At 43.3% G+C, this 17,274-nt stretch overlaps 1 protein-coding gene across 3 annotated transcripts in view; it reads right to left on the bottom strand.

The window, feature by feature from the left end:
• The window catches only part of ap3b1a (adaptor related protein complex 3 subunit beta 1a), a 41,746-nt gene that overhangs the window by 11,928 nt on the left and 12,544 nt on the right, over positions 1-17,274 (bottom strand). For all 3 annotated transcript variants that reach the window (XM_061799563.1, XM_061799564.1, XM_061799562.1), the window contains exons 7-22: positions 16,915-17,097; positions 16,381-16,536; positions 14,393-14,490; positions 14,265-14,319; positions 14,110-14,181; positions 13,974-14,036; positions 13,777-13,909; positions 12,904-13,013; positions 12,651-12,827; positions 11,573-11,759; positions 10,579-10,709; positions 9,440-9,605; positions 8,868-9,027; positions 6,477-6,621; positions 6,361-6,409; positions 5,866-5,969 (exon numbers count right to left, since the gene is read on the bottom strand). In XM_061799563.1, coding sequence (XP_061655547.1) covers positions 5,866-5,969; positions 6,361-6,409; positions 6,477-6,621; positions 8,868-9,027; positions 9,440-9,605; positions 10,579-10,709; positions 11,573-11,759; positions 12,651-12,827; positions 12,904-13,013; positions 13,777-13,909; positions 13,974-14,036; positions 14,110-14,181; positions 14,265-14,319; positions 14,393-14,490; positions 16,381-16,536; positions 16,915-17,097 — 1,989 coding nt within the window. The remainder of the gene's footprint in view (positions 1-5,865; positions 5,970-6,360; positions 6,410-6,476; positions 6,622-8,867; positions 9,028-9,439; positions 9,606-10,578; positions 10,710-11,572; positions 11,760-12,650; positions 12,828-12,903; positions 13,014-13,776; positions 13,910-13,973; positions 14,037-14,109; positions 14,182-14,264; positions 14,320-14,392; positions 14,491-16,380; positions 16,537-16,914; positions 17,098-17,274) is intronic.

Genomic DNA, 17,274 nt, shown 5'->3' with positions numbered 1-17,274 from the left:
ATGTCAAAATTATCATGCATATCATGATATATGCATATCATATCATAGCATGATATCATGCATATCATGGCCCAAATGATATGCATTTATCATTTGGGCCAATTCCCAACAGTAGCTTCCAAAAGCCAGAGCCCTAAAAGTCACCCAAAATGGCCGACTTCCTGTTCAATATCGGGCATGGGTCCTTGAGACTTTCTGGTGCGTCCTAATATGACGCTCTTGTCCACACAATTTCATGTCTGCTGTTGAAACTGGTTCATTTTTCTTAACTTGAATTATTATTGTTACATGTATTGTTTTACCCCCCCCCAAAACCTCTCTCGAGACACAACAAGGCAAAACTTAAAAAAAGTTCATGTCAAATACCAGCAGTATTTAGCATGGAGTCTTTATTTTTTACACTTTCATCCTGCTTGTGTGTGTGTTTTTTTTTTATTTTATTTTTTATTTATTTATTTTTTTTTCAGATGTATGCCAACAGAGTGTAAATGAGCACGAGTACATTTTAACACACCGGGCAAGTACAAGAGCGGGGGAAGGTATTCTTTGCAGAAAATCAATGTGTAAACACAAAACAGATGAATAAACAAGCGGAGATGCATGAATACATGAAGCTAATTGAATACAATGAATCATGCGGTGTCAACGGGTTTTGTTCTGCAAAAATAATAACAAAAAAAAAACCCAACTGAAATATTACTTTATGGACGAGGTGAGCGTTTAACATGAGAAATCTGTGACCTTTGCCATAATTTCCTTCAGGTACGACAGGCACGTGAGGCTCCTTATGCGGTCGGGTTGTAAACCTTTCAAAATGATGCAAAGAAAGCTAACGGCTATGTAAGATGCAGTAAGTGCCCAACTAAAGATTGAGTTGTTTGCTGTTGTTTGTTTCAATTTGCTTATACTGTGTGGGAGATGTAAAGCTACGGTAAAAAAGATTTCTATACGGTTTGTCTACATCTTGGATTTTGATTCATTGTGAGTGGACCTCGAACATATCCATCCCGCGGGGGATTAACGATCATGAAAAATTATTTGAAAAGAACAGTCAGAAGAAACCAAGCCATTGCAAAAGGGGGTGCTTGCTTCTCCAATGCTCAGGCCCTAATTAAGGTGTTTATTTAATCTCAGAGAAAATTCCACAGACGCCGCCAGGAGTCCTTGATGACAAACCCCTCACACGCTTCAAAAGGCGGCCACGCAAACATTTGTCAGCGCGGGCAGCCGTCACACCTGCAAATTTACCGGGCCACTTTCGAACGCGTCTGTGTCAATACAGCCGGCCGTAACGTCGGCCTGAGATTTAGCCGCCTCCCACGAGGCCCCCCTCGTGCTGCCTTCCGGGAGGCCGGACAGCTTTTTGCGGAGCTTATCATCACCCATTTGACACAGTGCACAGTTAACGTCTGACAGCAGCGCCAACGTGAGCTCTTGTCCTCTTCCGCAGGCCATAACACCGCAAGTGTAAATAAAGGCAACAAGAGGGATGCAACCTTGACTCCCTTGTCAGTCGCGTTTCCCCTTCCTCCCTCCTCCTCCTCGCCGCCGTCGGACAGCAGGAAAGGGGAGGTGACAACGAGGGAACGCGTTGATTGAGAGGCTCTATTATGCGTCAACTTAAAGGAAGGCGGCGTGATGGATGACGCCCGCCGGCAGTCACCTTCAGAGCGGCGGCCGGCGAGGATGTGCTTCCGACGCCTCCGTGGCAAATGACCTGAAAATCCCGCTGACATATCCGAAAGGGCTAACGGGAGCCGGGCGTAGCCTCGCGCGCATGACGGCCCATTTACAAGTGCGGAGTGGGGGGGGGGGTTATATTGAAAATCCATTTCTGGTTTCGGGGAGAAGAAAACAAAAAATAAAAAAATAAAAAAATAATAAAAAATAAAAATAAAAAGCAGCTGATCGTGCCCTCGACGAGGAACTTTAAGGCTTAATTGTCCCCTTCGGTTTGCGGAGATGACAATTAATGGAGAGAAGGCGCAAAGACCTTGGTGGCAAATTGAATTAAATAAATGTTTGCAACAGCCTAGCGCACCTACTCACTCATGTAACTAGGAGTCTCGTTGCGAGGTGACTTCATTTATGCCAATTTATCAGCAAATGAGCTACTCTTACACCATTAATTATCCACACGGCCAGCAGTGCACATTAGCGCTAATAGGTGGCTAACGCTAAGGAACACTTGCAGTATGTCCTTCATTGAGTCACATCAAACTATTTGATGGATCCCGCTGCACAAAGGCTGTTCTGTTCCAGTGACACACGAATATGCGCGTTTCGATATAAATCAGTGTGACAGTAAACAATATTTGTACATTGTTGAATAATATCAGCTGGTTAGCGGCCAGCCCCGATCGCGGCTCGTCGGAATGTTAGGTGTCCCTCGGGTCACACGTTTGAGATGCGAGCCGTCATCCAGCCGATTCTTTGCTTTGACTTGCAAGCCCCGTGTTCAAATCACTTTACGATAAGCAGCAGTTTGGCAGATAGTGAACAATTCGTATGTTGATCGTCACTCCCGGGTGACGATTACTCTCAAATTAAAGAGAGATTACACATTGTCTATTTAAAGCCACAAAACTTTGCCTTCTGCTAGCTCAAATGCTAACACAATGCAAAACGGCATAGACAGTCAAGGTGTTATTTTAAGCAACTGATATTTGAACACAAATTATGCATCAACTATTGAAGACAGACACGATAACTATACTCAGGAATATATTCTTTATCCTCTGTGAAAAACAATGGATACAGTGCATTACTGCAGCTTACTGAGTCACTTACAGTTGTTGTGAATGTCATCTTCATTTGTGTCTCCATGACTGCGTTATACTGCCCTCCGGTGGCCAAGGTGTGCACACCAGGAGTTGCAATGAATTAATCAGGATGCACAAACTGTTTAATTTGTTACATGTGCCATTTTGACTTTAAAAAATAAAAAAAAAAAAAAAAAAACCCAGGCCAATACAAATTAATGGCATTTCCACGTATTTCAATGGTCGTGTTTATTGAGAATAAAAAGTTTAAAAAGACATTTTGGAAGGCACAAACATATCTCAAAGTGAGCGGACAAGCCATTTCCACGCGGGCATTTTCTCTTTTCGTTTTTTTTTTTTTCCTCCCATCTTTGGAGCGAGTCAATCTGCCGCCGTTCGAGTGGCGGCGAGAGGTTTGCTCTCCGAGTTCACGTCTAATTATGAGCCAGGAGGAGTACCGGGTCCAACGATGCTGAGGGGCCTGACAGACAGCAAATGAACGAATTATGATGGCCCTCTTCTGGGCGTGATGGGGTCAAACGCCACTGACAGTTCAATTTCCCCCCTAGTAGCGGCGCGGGCGGCTAATTATGAATGAAACACTATCAGGCTCGGCGGTGGAAGAGGTCCGCGGCTACGCTTGGGATTTAAGGGAGGCGTCGGTGAGAGATCCTAATGTCAAAATGTTATTAGAGGGGAGCCGGCGAATGCGAGGGAGAGTGTGGGGGGGCGGCGCGGGTCAAAGACGGTGACCGAGGTTAATCTAAATGCCTTTGATAACCATGGCGTAATTCTCTAAAAGTGCCCGAGCGCTCAGCTGAGTCTCGCTCGCCGCCTCCGTCGGCAGATTGTGCAGAAATAGAAATGACACCGGGGCCGGTCTGTGTGTGCGTGCGTCTGCGTGTGTGCGCACGGGCATATAAAAAGGTGAACTTATTTACCCCGCTCGGCGCATCCCGACGCCCATCATGTATTTATGCATCGAATTGGCTCTAAATCAGCTGTTGTAATCTGCATTTCTATGGGCCGGCCTTCACCCCGAGAGCGGCTGTCAATCATTGTGAACGGCGGGTGGGGAAAGTCAGGAGGCCGGCGGTCGCCCGGCGAGCACAGAAAGACGGCGCGGCCCGAACGCGCCCGCGGCCTTAAAGCGTGAACGTCTTTGCGGACGACAGACGACAATAACGCCGTCTTCAGTACAGGTGAACGCGCTATTTACTTGCCACTACAGACTGATTTCCTCAATACGCAAATTCCGGGAATTGCAAAGTTCAAAACTTTCCATGGGAATTAGTAAGGAAAGTAAGGTTGAGTCTTAATACGGAAATTACAGTGGATATAAAAAGGCCAGACACCCGTTCAAATGGCAGTTTTTTTGTGAGGCAAGTAATAACAGACTGATAATGTGGTTGCACAATTGTGCACACCCTCTTGAAGTGGCTCTGATTAACTCCCAAATAAAGTTCAGCTTTTTTTGTTGGCTATTCCTGACATTTTTGTTACTTTCTAATAGGGGCGGGACACGATTAAAAAAAAAAAAAAAGAACAATCTCATTCATTAGAGACTTTGTAACTAATTAATCTCGATTCCTAAATTGCATTTTAATCGCACAACAATATTAGTCCTAAAGAGCAACATTTTCTATTTTACTTCCAACATGCGTTTACTTTCTTTGAGAGATAAGGCTTCCATCTTGCCACCCTAGCCCGTAGCTCAGACATATGAAGACGACGGGAGATTGTTGTCACATGTTCTAAACAGCCAGTACTCTCCAGAAACTCCTTCAATCTTGCTGTTGGCCTCTTGGCAACCTCCCTGACCAGCTTTCCTCATCTTTTCATCCATTTTAGAGGGCTGCCCAATTCTTGGCAACGTCCACTCGATGATGACCGTCTTCACTGTGTTCCGTGGTATATTTAACACCTTGAAAATCCGTTAGTACCCTTCTCCAGAGTCCTGACTGATACCTCCGAACAATGAGATCCCTCTGATGCTGTGGAAGCTCTACGCAGACCATGGCTTGTACCTTAAGATGTGACTAGAAAAGTGTGTGATTTGTCAGAAAAATCCTCCCAGAACAACTGAACTTTATTCTGGGTTAATCAGAGTTAGCTCTGCGCACAGCCAGAGCTAACTCCAATGGCAACCATCTGCAACCACAATCTCGGTTTATGTTTTCACGACACTCTTGAAAAGTTGTACAGCTTTTCGGTCACATTACTGGTCAAAAACGTTTTGAAATGATGCATCACCATAACCTCGCATTTGAACAGGGGTGTGCAGACTTTATATTTCCTTCGGTGCGGTACCGCGGCTCTGAGGTGGAAAACACACACGGCCCACGGCGGGGAAAAATGAAAAATGATCCGGACATTTTGTTCTCTCCTGGGAGCAGCGGACGGGATACAGAGTACACACGGCGGCGGAGAGAGAAGAGGCCGTCACAGCGGGAAAGGTCGACCATCAGATATACACAAGAAGGACGCGCAGGGGGAACGCAACGGAGAGATGGAAGGCAAGGAACGGCGCGGGGAGCGAGGCCCGCCGGCAGAAATAGAGTTCAAGGGTGCAGAGGAGACGGGCGGTGCGAGAGAGGCATCCTGACGGGCCATAAATAGAAGGCGTCAGAAAAGGTCAATACTTTGGCGTCTGGAGCGCAAATGATCCGCCGGGGAGGAGAAGCTCATTTCGCAGCCTGCGCCAGCAACGACAGACTCTCAGCACACATTGATGGAGGAAGTGTTGCCTGCCGCTTTTTAGAATGCACCCGCACATGCACAAACGTGCGCACACGAACAAATACAAGAACACGTAGATGCTCACACAAATGAACACACACGAGGACACAATCGCACGCACGAACGAACACGCGCACATAACACACAAACGCGTACATACACAAGATAACAGAACATGTGAAAAAACACACTGCACACACACACACACAAGAACACAAACCAACGTACACACGGACAAACACACACACACACTCAAACACGCACACAACCCAAACATACACAAACGTGAATACACACATGACGAAAAACACACTGCATGCATGCACGCACACACACACACACACACTGACTCAAACGGACGCACCTGCGTGGCGGCGGAGACACCAGAGAGTGAAAGTCCTTCCAGGTCCGACAGCAAACTCTGAGAGAGCACCGAGCACTTGGTTTTGCTCGCGGGCGGCACGAAAACTAAGAAGCACCAAGAACACCAGTACATGACTAAGCAAGCAGCCTCATGTTTTAGGTTTATCACACGTTCTTAATACTTCTTGCAGTTGCCAAAAACGGCTTTTAGGCTGAATTTCTGTATTTCTGCCCCTTTCCTAGCATATGAGCCCAGCTTCTCCATTTTGTTTTTGACATTCTAATACTGAATAGAAATAGCTTGAAAGATTATGTTTCTCATGAAGACAGAAAGCTAACAACAACAAAACACACAAAGCAGATTTGGGCCGCTAAATATTAGCACATTTAGCTCGGAGCATCGTTGACTTCCATCTTCCGGTTTTATCGGCAGCTGAAGTTAATTAAAAAGGAAAGGAAAAAAAAAAAAGCACAAAACATTGCATGGTGAACTCACAGTCATCGAGATCCAGCAAGGACACTTCCTTCTCGGCCCCGTTGTCCACCTACAACAGAGAACGGGTTGACGGACTTGGCGAAATTCGCATAAAAAGCGCAAACAGAAAGGGCTACCTTGGGTTTGGACTGGACGTCGTTCTTCCTCTGTCGCTCTGCGGCACAAGCCGATTCTGAGTAAGAGTCTGTCTCGGACGAGGAGCTTTCGGACGACGAGCTGCTGCCCTCGGCCATGGGTTCGGCGTCGCTGTTATCCGAGTCGCTGGTGAAAGAACGTTTTGGAATCATCGCAAATTAAGGTTACTTTAACGTCAGCTTTGCCTAATATTTTTAACTTGGCTGTATAACTGCACACAGTCACTTGTGTTATACTTAATATAACAGAGGGTTTGTGTATTCCTATTTTGTGCAGTATGATTTAAGACAAATGTAAAAAAAAAACGAATGTAAATCTTTGAGCCAGTGGGGCGCACGGCATGCACACGTTTGCCAGTGATCAGAACAGTACCCGCTGCGCCTAAATCTCAGCCAGGAAAAACCCGGAACACGTTACGTTCACAACACTCTCGATACAGTGTCCCCCCACTATATCAAAGTTCACCCCAACTATATTGCGCGTTTTTTTATTTTTTTTTAAAAACAATTGTTGCTACAGTATGCAGTGGTGCCTTGAAATACGAATAGAATTTGTTCCGTGACATTTCTAATTACCTTTAGCCATTGAAAGGAAATCCCATTCATTTGTTTCAGGCTTTTGCAAAAAACTAAATAAATAAAATGTTCTAATGTGTTTATTAATACAGAAATAAATAGCACTCTTTATATAATATTGTACTTATAACCTACAGTAATTACATAATTAAATAGAATTTCAAGAATTCAGTTTTTAACCACATTTTTTGCTTCAGTTCAAATGGACATTGTGCTGCTCCTTCTGGTGTGTGTGACTTGACCACCTGGGGGCAGTATAATACAGAAATACAGCTAGACATGGCTGTTCAGAACTAACATCCGTGAGTAGCAGTAACGGTTGTTCTTCACAGAGAGTAAAGAATATTTATCTTGATATATGATCTATTGTTATATTCCGCACGATAAACGGTGGGGTGAGTGGGGGGAGTGGCCATTGCACCGCCATCCATTGACGGGCAATCCTGGCGGAATCCAAAGTAGGTCAAAAAAAAGAAAAAGATCAATGCACTTGGCGAGTTAATTTAATGTTAATGTTAACGTTTCTCCACCGCCGTCCCGTCTCATTGGCTGGCTTCGCGTGTCTTCAATTTGTCCCCATAATGAGTGTTTACTCCGATCCACCCGCTACTTTCGCCTGTTAAATTAATGAGGGGAATTGTGTCGCCAAGCGTTTCTCTAACTTGGGTCATGATAAAAAAGCCAGTATTCATTTGGCCTACAGATTTCATTTGCGGCGAACAGGAAAAAGTCTTAAATCACCGCGGGCCTGATTAGGTTCGGGCGGGAACGACCGGGCCGTAATGAGGGCATTATGCCGCGTTTGTTGTGGAAGCACGGGGGTGAGCGGCGCTAATTACGGCGTGCCCGTGTGGGCTACGCTAATTGCGCCGGTTAATGGCGAGAACGGGGTCAGGCGGAGCGCGGGTATTGGACGCCACTTTGTGCGAAGGACGTGAATTTGAAAAGAGCGCCGTAATGAGTCGAAAAGCATTCATTGTTAACACCAGGCGGCACAAGTCATTAGCTATTAGCTGTTAGCTGTGTAAATGTAGCCCACCCTGGCGGAGGACCATTCTGCTCCATTAGAATTGCAGAAAAAAAAAGACAACTTTGGTGGACAGTGTGAAAGGGGATTCTGTCTCGACTAGTGCTGGGTGCGATGGAAACAATATTTTATTCGATAGAATTCTCAGTAAGACAATAGCAAACATGACATTACACCACGCTATTCCCACAATGCAATGCAATGTTGGTTTATTGCAAGAAATAACCTGAATCTTTACGCTAATCGACGAATATTACTGCATCTTACTGATTTTAGAAGAGCATCTTCTTTGTGTATTTCAGGGGTGTTAAACTCATTTTTGTCACGGGCCACATTGTAGTTATGCTTGCACCCGTAAACCCATATGACTGTATGATGCCCACATTATTACATAAACACAACAAATTGGTGGCTAAATTTGAAATCAGAAGCCAGTAAAAACTACTCCGAGCATTATTCAATTTATTTTAAAAGCCTCAATTTGTAGAGACGTTACAAAAATGTCTGATTCAGATTAATGGCATTTCCATTTCTTTCAAAGGAGAAAGAGGATTTGAACGTGTTGCATTACTAGCGTGGTAATGGAACAAATTAAACACTTTATGTAGCTTGAAAGAAGATGCTTCAAATTCATTTTAGTTTTGTGGATGACATATTAACACTATTTGTCTCATGGATGCAAAGAGAAACGAAGCATTTGTCTCGAGACTGTGGCCGTTTGATTATGAAAGCGAAGAGGAAGCAAAGTAACATCTGGGCTGCTTCAGTACCTGTCAGCGGTGTTTGGCTTGCGTTTCTCCGCCTGCGCCTTCTTGGTTTTCTTCTTCTGTTCGGATTCGGACTCGCTGGAGTTCTTTTCTGATTCACCGGTACTTTTGCCAGAATCAGTGGATCTCTCGTCGGACTCTTCGTCACTGCCGCTTCCAGATTCTGATCGGACCATCAGACAGACAATCAGACCATCGCGACAATCTGTCTCACACTGTCCATTGTACAACGTTTAATTCTCTTTTGTTCAACACTATGTCTTGCTGCTCTGGGTTTGTTAAAGAAGCAGTGATATGAATGCTAATTTTCAGTAGCCAGTCTATCGCATTTCACATTACATGTTGCCATTAAGCTACCAGACTTTCATTCGACAAAATTCCATGGTTTGGTTGAACACTTTGGTGTTTCAAAACACAATGTTTAACTCTTACGTTCTGTGTACGTTTCACAGTAAACTTCGACTGGGAGTAAACGAACAAAGAGCCAATTGCGGGTGGGTCTGGAACGTGTCCTCTGCGATAAACGGCGGTTGAGAGTCAATATATTTGGACGTTAAATGAGTTGTGACGCCAACCTTCGCTGCTGCTGCTGCTGCTGCTGCTGCTAGTGCGGCTGGTGCGGCTGTCGTCGTCACTGCTGTCGGAAGCGTCGTCCTTTTTGTCTCTGTCCTCGTCAGAGTAGAACTTGTCATCCGGTTCGGGCGGCTTGGCCTTCCCAACGAGCGGTGCCCGCTCATTCACCTAAACGGGGCAGAGGAAAGCATGTTTTCGCCCATCAAAAAAGTTAACATTTTGAATAACAAAGAATAGATCTTTGATGTAACAAGTATTCCAGCTCCGATTACTTCGCCGCGCAGTCGGGCTGCTGAAAAAATCAAAACGGGTAGTACAAGAGTACATTTTGTTTTACACATGACATTTTAATTGCTCAAAAATCTGGATTTATTTATTTATTAAACATATTTAAAATGTAGTGCAGTAAACAAAGAATAAAAATAATTTGTAACATTTTTCCTCTTATGATTTGCTTGTTTTTCCAATTATATTTTGCACAAGATTGCATATATATATATATATATATATATATATATATATATATATATATATATATATATATATATATATATATATATATATATAAAGGTTTTACTGCACACAAAAAAACATTCCAATGGAACTAAGTCAGGCCTGAAATACTTGTTACTACCATATATTTAAATGTTTAACAGAAAAGAAAATTTAATGTTATAAGAATTTTCTATTTTCCGATTTAAAATTGGGCATTTATGTTATTTTTTTAATCAATTTAATTTCAGTTCCAGAAGAAATAAAATATTTATTTATTTTCTTAGAATTTGCTTGTCTTTTGACTAAATTTTGTTGTGGTTATGAGGAATTTTGATATTTTATTATACTAAAAGTATACAAATAAATACTTTATAATAGCAAAAAATAATAGTTTTACTGTACTGTACTAAAAATATATAACATTTTAAATAAAACTACTTGGACCTGAAATACTTGTTCGAATTTTACCACAAAATTAAAAAAATTATTTTTTTATTATTATACCTCAATCTTTTTCATATAGATAATTATTTCGATGCAAATTTCCTGCATGAAAAAAACTCTACCAATGTTTTAATATTGTAAAATACCTTTTTTTTTTTTTTTTTTTTTTTAAAAAAACAGATTTGTGCGAACAGTAACTTACTGGCTCAATCACCTCCACATTCCTCACAGACTGGTCGGGTGCCACCGCGGGCCATTCGGACAGCTCCTGGTATCCGGCGGCTTTGCTGTTGAGGCTGTGAGAGAGCGTGCCCAGCTGGAAACGATCTCGATCTGAAAGGCGACGCCAGAAGGAAAAAGTCCCCGTGCTGAACATTTACAACGACACGGGTGCGGTCAACACTATTCGTGTACCTCCAGAAGGTGCAAAGTGCCTGGGACTTTTAAGGAGTAGAAACCACAATTACAGAGAGCAAACGGAAAAAGTTGTGATTGTTAAAGCATCTTATCAGTGGTATGGCGGGAAAGTAGAGGTCAAAAAAACATTGCAGTTGTAGTGATGTGGAAAAACTAAACAAATGTTTACTCTACACCACAGCCCCCGCAGACATGAAAACTGCGGGACACTGTTGTCACGTGTAGGACACAGCCAGTAGTTGTCGATTACTACGTCACCAAAGTCCAAAAACGCTCATCTCGTCCTTCTCCCTGTGTATTGGCATCTTTTTTGAAAGAAAATGTTTCCATTATATTTTACATACGACTCTGCTAGTGCTTTGCCAGGATATTGTACAGTAATGTACAGTAATTACCATAACATATATGCTATTTTACATTAGCACCTCCATGCCTTTTCACATTATATGTTCGCATTAAGCTAGGTGACGTTTGTTAGAAGAAATGATATCATTTGGTTGAACAGTTCTACTTTAACTGGGAGTGACAAAAACAGCTGCTGATTATTTGGAGAACTGTGCTAGCGAGAATGAGAACAGATGCTAAGGATTACTTTCAAAAGTGTGTTTTAATACGTTTGTGAGTTTAAATAAGTTTGTGTTTTAAGCATGTGGGAGGGGTAAAACCTTTTAAATGCTCTCTATACATCGCATTTTCGCCTATCACAAGTGGGTCTGGAACCTCTGCGATAAACGGGGGTTTGACTGTGTTAATAAGTTGCCATTGTAAGAGTGCGGTACCTTTGAAGGGCGACTGGAGCACAGGGGCGGGCTTGGACGCCAAAAGGATGCGGCGGGCGTACTTGTTGAGGGCGCCGCTTTTGTCGCTGGGCACGATCAGCTGCCGTATGAAGCGCGTGCGATCTCGGATGTCGTAGTTCTGGTCGTACTTGCCCAGGTTGAGGATGTACTGGGTCAGCAGCGTGGTCTGGAGATGTTACAAAAAAAGTGTCCCCGTTGGTTGCTAGCGACGTAAATGAGTGGCTCCCACATGCAAAGATTTTTTTTTTTTGGGGGGGGGGGGGGGGGGGGGGGTTGGATTGCAAAGACCACGTCACATTAAACGCTAACAAAAAAATAACAACAGAGGAGAACGGGGGCTATCCTGGCTTTATTTGCTTTCGGTCTGTTGGCTGATGACTGTTACCTGAAAGGAGACTGAGGAAAGTGAGAAAGCGTGGCGCTGCAGCTAATTGTGGAATGTAGTACTGCAACAGCACATATTCTGGGGGGCATGTGCAAAAGCTACCAAAAAGGGTGCCCAAGGCCAACATTATTCACACAATTTAAAAAAATATATCAGCAAAGTATGGATTATGCATTATGGGATACGGGTTTTATTTGTTCCGTCCACAAGCTCGGAACGCAACGGTCGTATCTAAATGTATCTTTCCCCAATGAAATGAATATAAATGCCATTCATCGGTTCCAGCCTCCCCACAAAAATGTACATTTTTGTAATATTTTTAATGAGGCAAATTAGCAGTCTATAATAAGGCACGTTATGAAAACATACAGTGATGACAATTAAATGGAATGAAAATAATTAATGAAACTGTTTGTCACACTTTTTGCATCAATTCAATGGCCATTGTGCTGCTCCTTCTGGTGTGTGCGCGTTGGCCACCTGGGGGCAGTATAGTACAGCCATAAGGATAGACATGAAGGCGATGGTCACAATAGCTCACTGAGCTGCAGCAATATTATATTATTATCCTAATGAGGTCTCGCGCTATTGAAAATGGACAAATGGAATTCTTCCTTTGTTCTGCGTTGTGATTGGCCGGTTTCCAGAGGGTGCGGCTTGGCGTCCTCATACCTGCTTGGAGTTGGTGAGGTAGAGCTTGGCCGCCAAGTTGACGGCCTGCAGCTTGACGATGTCCTCCTCCGCGGTGAACGTCTTGGCGATCTTGCGCAGCACGTCGGGCGCAATCTTGGGCACGCGCTCGCAGTACTCGCCCATCAGCCACAGGATGCTGGCGCGAGCCATGGGCACCTGCGAGGGCGATCCAAGAAAATTGAGCGGCACGTCCGTTCGTTGAGCAAATAATCAGACCCGGGTGCAGTCGTACCGTGATTTTGTCGAAGAGCGTGGCCATGTGCTTGATGATCTCGCGGTGCTGGGTGGGCTGGGTCAGCAGCAACTTCCGGATCACCACCACGCTCTCTGCCACCACGCCCTCTGCTCACACCGCCACAGGCAACATGAAAACAGTAGGAGAGTGACAACTGCCGCTGATTGGCTAGCACCAAGACGTGACTCGTACTTTTAGTGGATTACTCCTCGCTGTGTGGAAGCAACACACTCACACACAAACGTAGGGTGGTCTTTAAGCCATGCTTTGCGTCATTGGACGCAGATCGATTGTACTTTATGCACCCCTGCTCATTTTTGCGCATCTCAGACGTGGGACGCACATTAAACGAGAACCCTGCCCAAATATTTTATTTTCTCTGGACCAGTAAGAGTGGAATTGGACAATTCCTTTGGGCTCTCCGATTCCGTTTAAGGTACGCAAAAACTCCATTAAGCTTTTTGAGCTCTTGACATACTTTAAGAAGTCGCCTACTTATTTTTTCCTCCTCGGGATACAGTTCATTACAGATTATGCATAATGAAGTAAACTGTATATTCTGTCCAAAGTTGAGGATATTAAAGAGTTAAAGCAAACAAACCCATTTGTATTATTTCATTCCCCCAACCAATGGGAAGTGATAAGAGATCGATAAGCTGTAAAAACAATGGAATCCGAATCACTAAATTCTTAGCAATTCCTATCCCTAGTCTTTTTTAACTGCAATTGCAGTATTATGCCGCATGTATGCATTTGGAACTTCCTCCTAAATCAGTCGAAGAACAACGAGAGCAAGAAGAAAAGGGACAAGAAGAACAAGAACAAAAACAACAAGAACAAAAATAAGAAGAAGAATAGTGCCTACTTTACCATCTCTGTTGGACAGCAGCAGAACCAGACCGTTGAGGCAGGTGTCCGTCACTTCGGCGATATTGGTGGCGCACCTCCCGATGGCCTGGATGGTGGCCGCCGCGAAGGCTTTGTCCTGGCTCTTCACGTACGTCTGCGAGAGAACCAACGTCAAGGCTGGCGTCTCGTCGACCAAAATCGTCCATTAGAAGTCAAACCTGAAACTCCCTCAGGATGGTGGAGATGTTGGCCTCATTCGCCAGGTTGGTCAGGATCTCCAACTGCAAAAAAAAAAAAAAAGTTTCACAGTAAAAAGGGATCCACTGCGTAAAATATTCTCAATGTGGCTCAAACCTTCAGTGTTTTGATGTGCGTGGTGTCTGTGGATCGGACGTAGAAGCTCTTTATGAAGGGCTCAAACATCCCCTGTTTGGATTTTGAAAAAGAAATAAAAAATAACGACAAGGCCAGCATTTGAATCCTGCCTTGCTTCACGAACGGCCACTCGCCTTCCTCTGAATGGACATGGTGGCGATATTCTGGAGAACCACGTACTGCACCTCTCTGCGATACGCGACGGACAAAAGTGGTGAACGGCTGGCGATCCAGCGAGGAGCGGCGACGCTCACGCGCTTACCTGTGGCTCCTCAGCAGGCGCACCAGCGACTTGGTGACCACGTTGACTTCCTGTTTGGGCGCCAGGTGCCAGTACAGCTGAGCCACTGCCATCACCACCTCAAATCACAGCAAACACACTTGCTCATTCCAATTCTAATTGTCGGCTGTGTTTTTTTGCTTTATTAAAAGGTAAACTAATGATGTTGCACTTGCCCAAAAAGAAGACAACTCCGGATGTTGAACCCTCAACGACAACGCAAACTAGAGATTGCACTATCCTAAAAAGAGCACAAACGATGTTGCACTCTCTAAAAAATAAAAAAAACTTTTTATTGCACTTTCCCCAAAAAAGAAACTTCTAATGTTCACTAATCACTTTCACGAGAAAAAGACACTATTTATGTTGCATTTTCCTAAAAAAAAGACAACATACTATTGAAGTGTCACTTTTCCAGAAAGACTAACGATAGATGTTGTACTTTCCCAAAAAGAAGACAAGCTATCACCGTTCCTTGTACTTCCTAAAAAAGAAGACAAACTATTGATGTCGCAACTTTCCAAAAAGACAACAACTGACGTTACAGAGCTGCCAACCTTGAAAAATTCACTTCCAGAACAATTTATGCAAAATTTGTCCGAATTTCCATATTTTCAAAATTTGGTCAAGAACATTACCGTGGGGCCGTCATAATCATAATCGTTAATAATTATGGCTTCAATATTTGCTGTAAAGTGATTTCCGTAACAAAATACGGACGTTCCGTAAAATTTGACAGCTCTGATGTTACAAACACAAAATGAAGGTAAACTATTTTTGTTGCACTTTCCATAAGAGAAAAGATATTTGTGTACCGTTACATCCCTGAAACAGTGATTTGGATATGGATCATGTGAAAATTCATGTTAATAGACAGCCTAAAAAAAAAAAATTAAATAAAGGTCAAGGCACTAAACTCGAACTACATTAAAGCAAGTGGTCATACTAAGTTTTTTCCCACTCTGCTTCAAAAAGGACATGTTCCATCCTCTGCGTGTAAAGGCGTCGATGAAGACGGAGAATGTCGCTGCGTAGTCGGGGAAGAAAGAGGAAAAAAAACCTCAAGCGTGTGTCCCATTTTTAATCATCGGGAAGCGCCGAGGAGACCTTGGAGTAACCGCGTGATGGAGAAACGCTCTCAACGTGTGCGGCCATCTTGTGACAGCTGCTACTTTGTCCATGTACCTTTGCGTTTTTACAAAATGGCATCCAGGAATACATCATTGCTGAGAAGTGTGTGTTTGCCTACGTGGGGATTCGGCGGCATGAGCTGTACAGGTTTTTTTGACAACTTTGTTGGAGCGGTTTCCCCACAAAGCAGAGAGAATATATGGCTGTGAGTGTTGTTGTGTGCTCTGCTTGTATGTGCCGCAGCTCCGTGTGTGTTAAGTAGCAGTTGTTTGAAGGGTTACAATAATTCTAACATTAATGCTACCAGGCATTAAAATTAACAAGAAATTGAAGAAATGAGGGCTGGCTATGGACTGTATATAACATGCATATACTGTATAGAGTTGTACAATTATATATATATATATATATATATATATATATATATATACACATACACACACACACATATATATATATACACACACATACATACACGCACACATGCATATTATAATATATATAATCTATACATGATAATGCAGGTATTGATCTGATTATTTTAAAAAAATACCAATGTTAAGAATGGGCTAATTCCATTATTACATAATTTTTCAAGTTTATTATAAAGTTTTGAATTCATAAAAAATAGAAGTAAAAAAAGTATTTGAAATTGTTCTGTCAATTTTCATTCCACTGCTTGTACTGACGTTTCATAATTTTGTATCGTTTCAGTACCGGTGTCGAGGTACTTTATGCGGGTATAGTATCGAAGTCCGAATTGTTGGTATTGCGACACCGCTACAGTGTTTCGTTCTCTTTTGTGTCATTTTGTAAATTTCAACCGGCTGCCAACTCACCGCCGTGTTACGGCTCTGCAGAAGCGGCTTGGTGTTCCGGAGCAGCAGTCGGTGGTCCGGGTCCATCACGTAAGGCTTGGCTCCCGCCGGGTCTTTTTTCTTCTCTGAGTCGGAGTCGTAGAAACTCTTATCGTTGTCTTCCTCAAACACAGCGCCCTGGGCGTCGCATGCCAGACAAACACAAAAAGGCATTTAAAATAAAACATTCATAGTCAAATCATTTGTTTAAAGTAATGAGGTTAAAATGACAAAGCTGTCTTATGGTGCAACGTCCCAAAAAGCAGAATCTTTTGATGTGCCACTTTCCGCCCCAAAGATGAAAAACAATTGATGCTGCACTTTCCTTTAAAAAAAAAAAAAAAAAAAAAAAAAAAAAAAGAAAAGGAAAACTTTCCCAAAAAGAAGACAAACTATTATTGCGCCACTTTCCTAAAACTGAAACTTCATGTAATAAACAAAATATGTCAAGTTCGTAATGGACTCTCAATGAGAACTGTTCATTGGAAGACGTAGAAATGGGCTGTGGGCAATCACCCCCTTCCAAGGGCTGGTGAACTGCGTGCGGGCGTAGCGCGTCAGCATGGAGATGATGACCACCTGGCCCCACTCCTCCACATCCACCAGCAGGTTGCACAGCTTGCGGTAGTTCTTGTGGATCAGGTCGATGCGATCCGGGCACACCTCCTCGAAGGCCATCACCACGCTGCCCGCCACAAGCTGGCCAGCAAGACAAAAAAAACAATTAGACTAAATCAACAAAGTGTGTCTCGGTACTCGGGAGAAATAGAAACAATTGTTAACCAGTCTGACCTCACAACTAACGTCTGCAACACTCAAGTGGGGCAAAAAAAAAAAAAAAAAAGTATTTTCAACTCTGATTGCAGCTGGGGGATC

This window comes from Phyllopteryx taeniolatus, chromosome 15 (genome assembly GCF_024500385.1).
Source record: "Phyllopteryx taeniolatus isolate TA_2022b chromosome 15, UOR_Ptae_1.2, whole genome shotgun sequence".
NCBI classification, from domain to species: Eukaryota; Metazoa; Chordata; class Actinopteri; order Syngnathiformes; family Syngnathidae; genus Phyllopteryx; species Phyllopteryx taeniolatus.
This window is presented reverse-complemented; position numbering and strand designations above follow the sequence as displayed.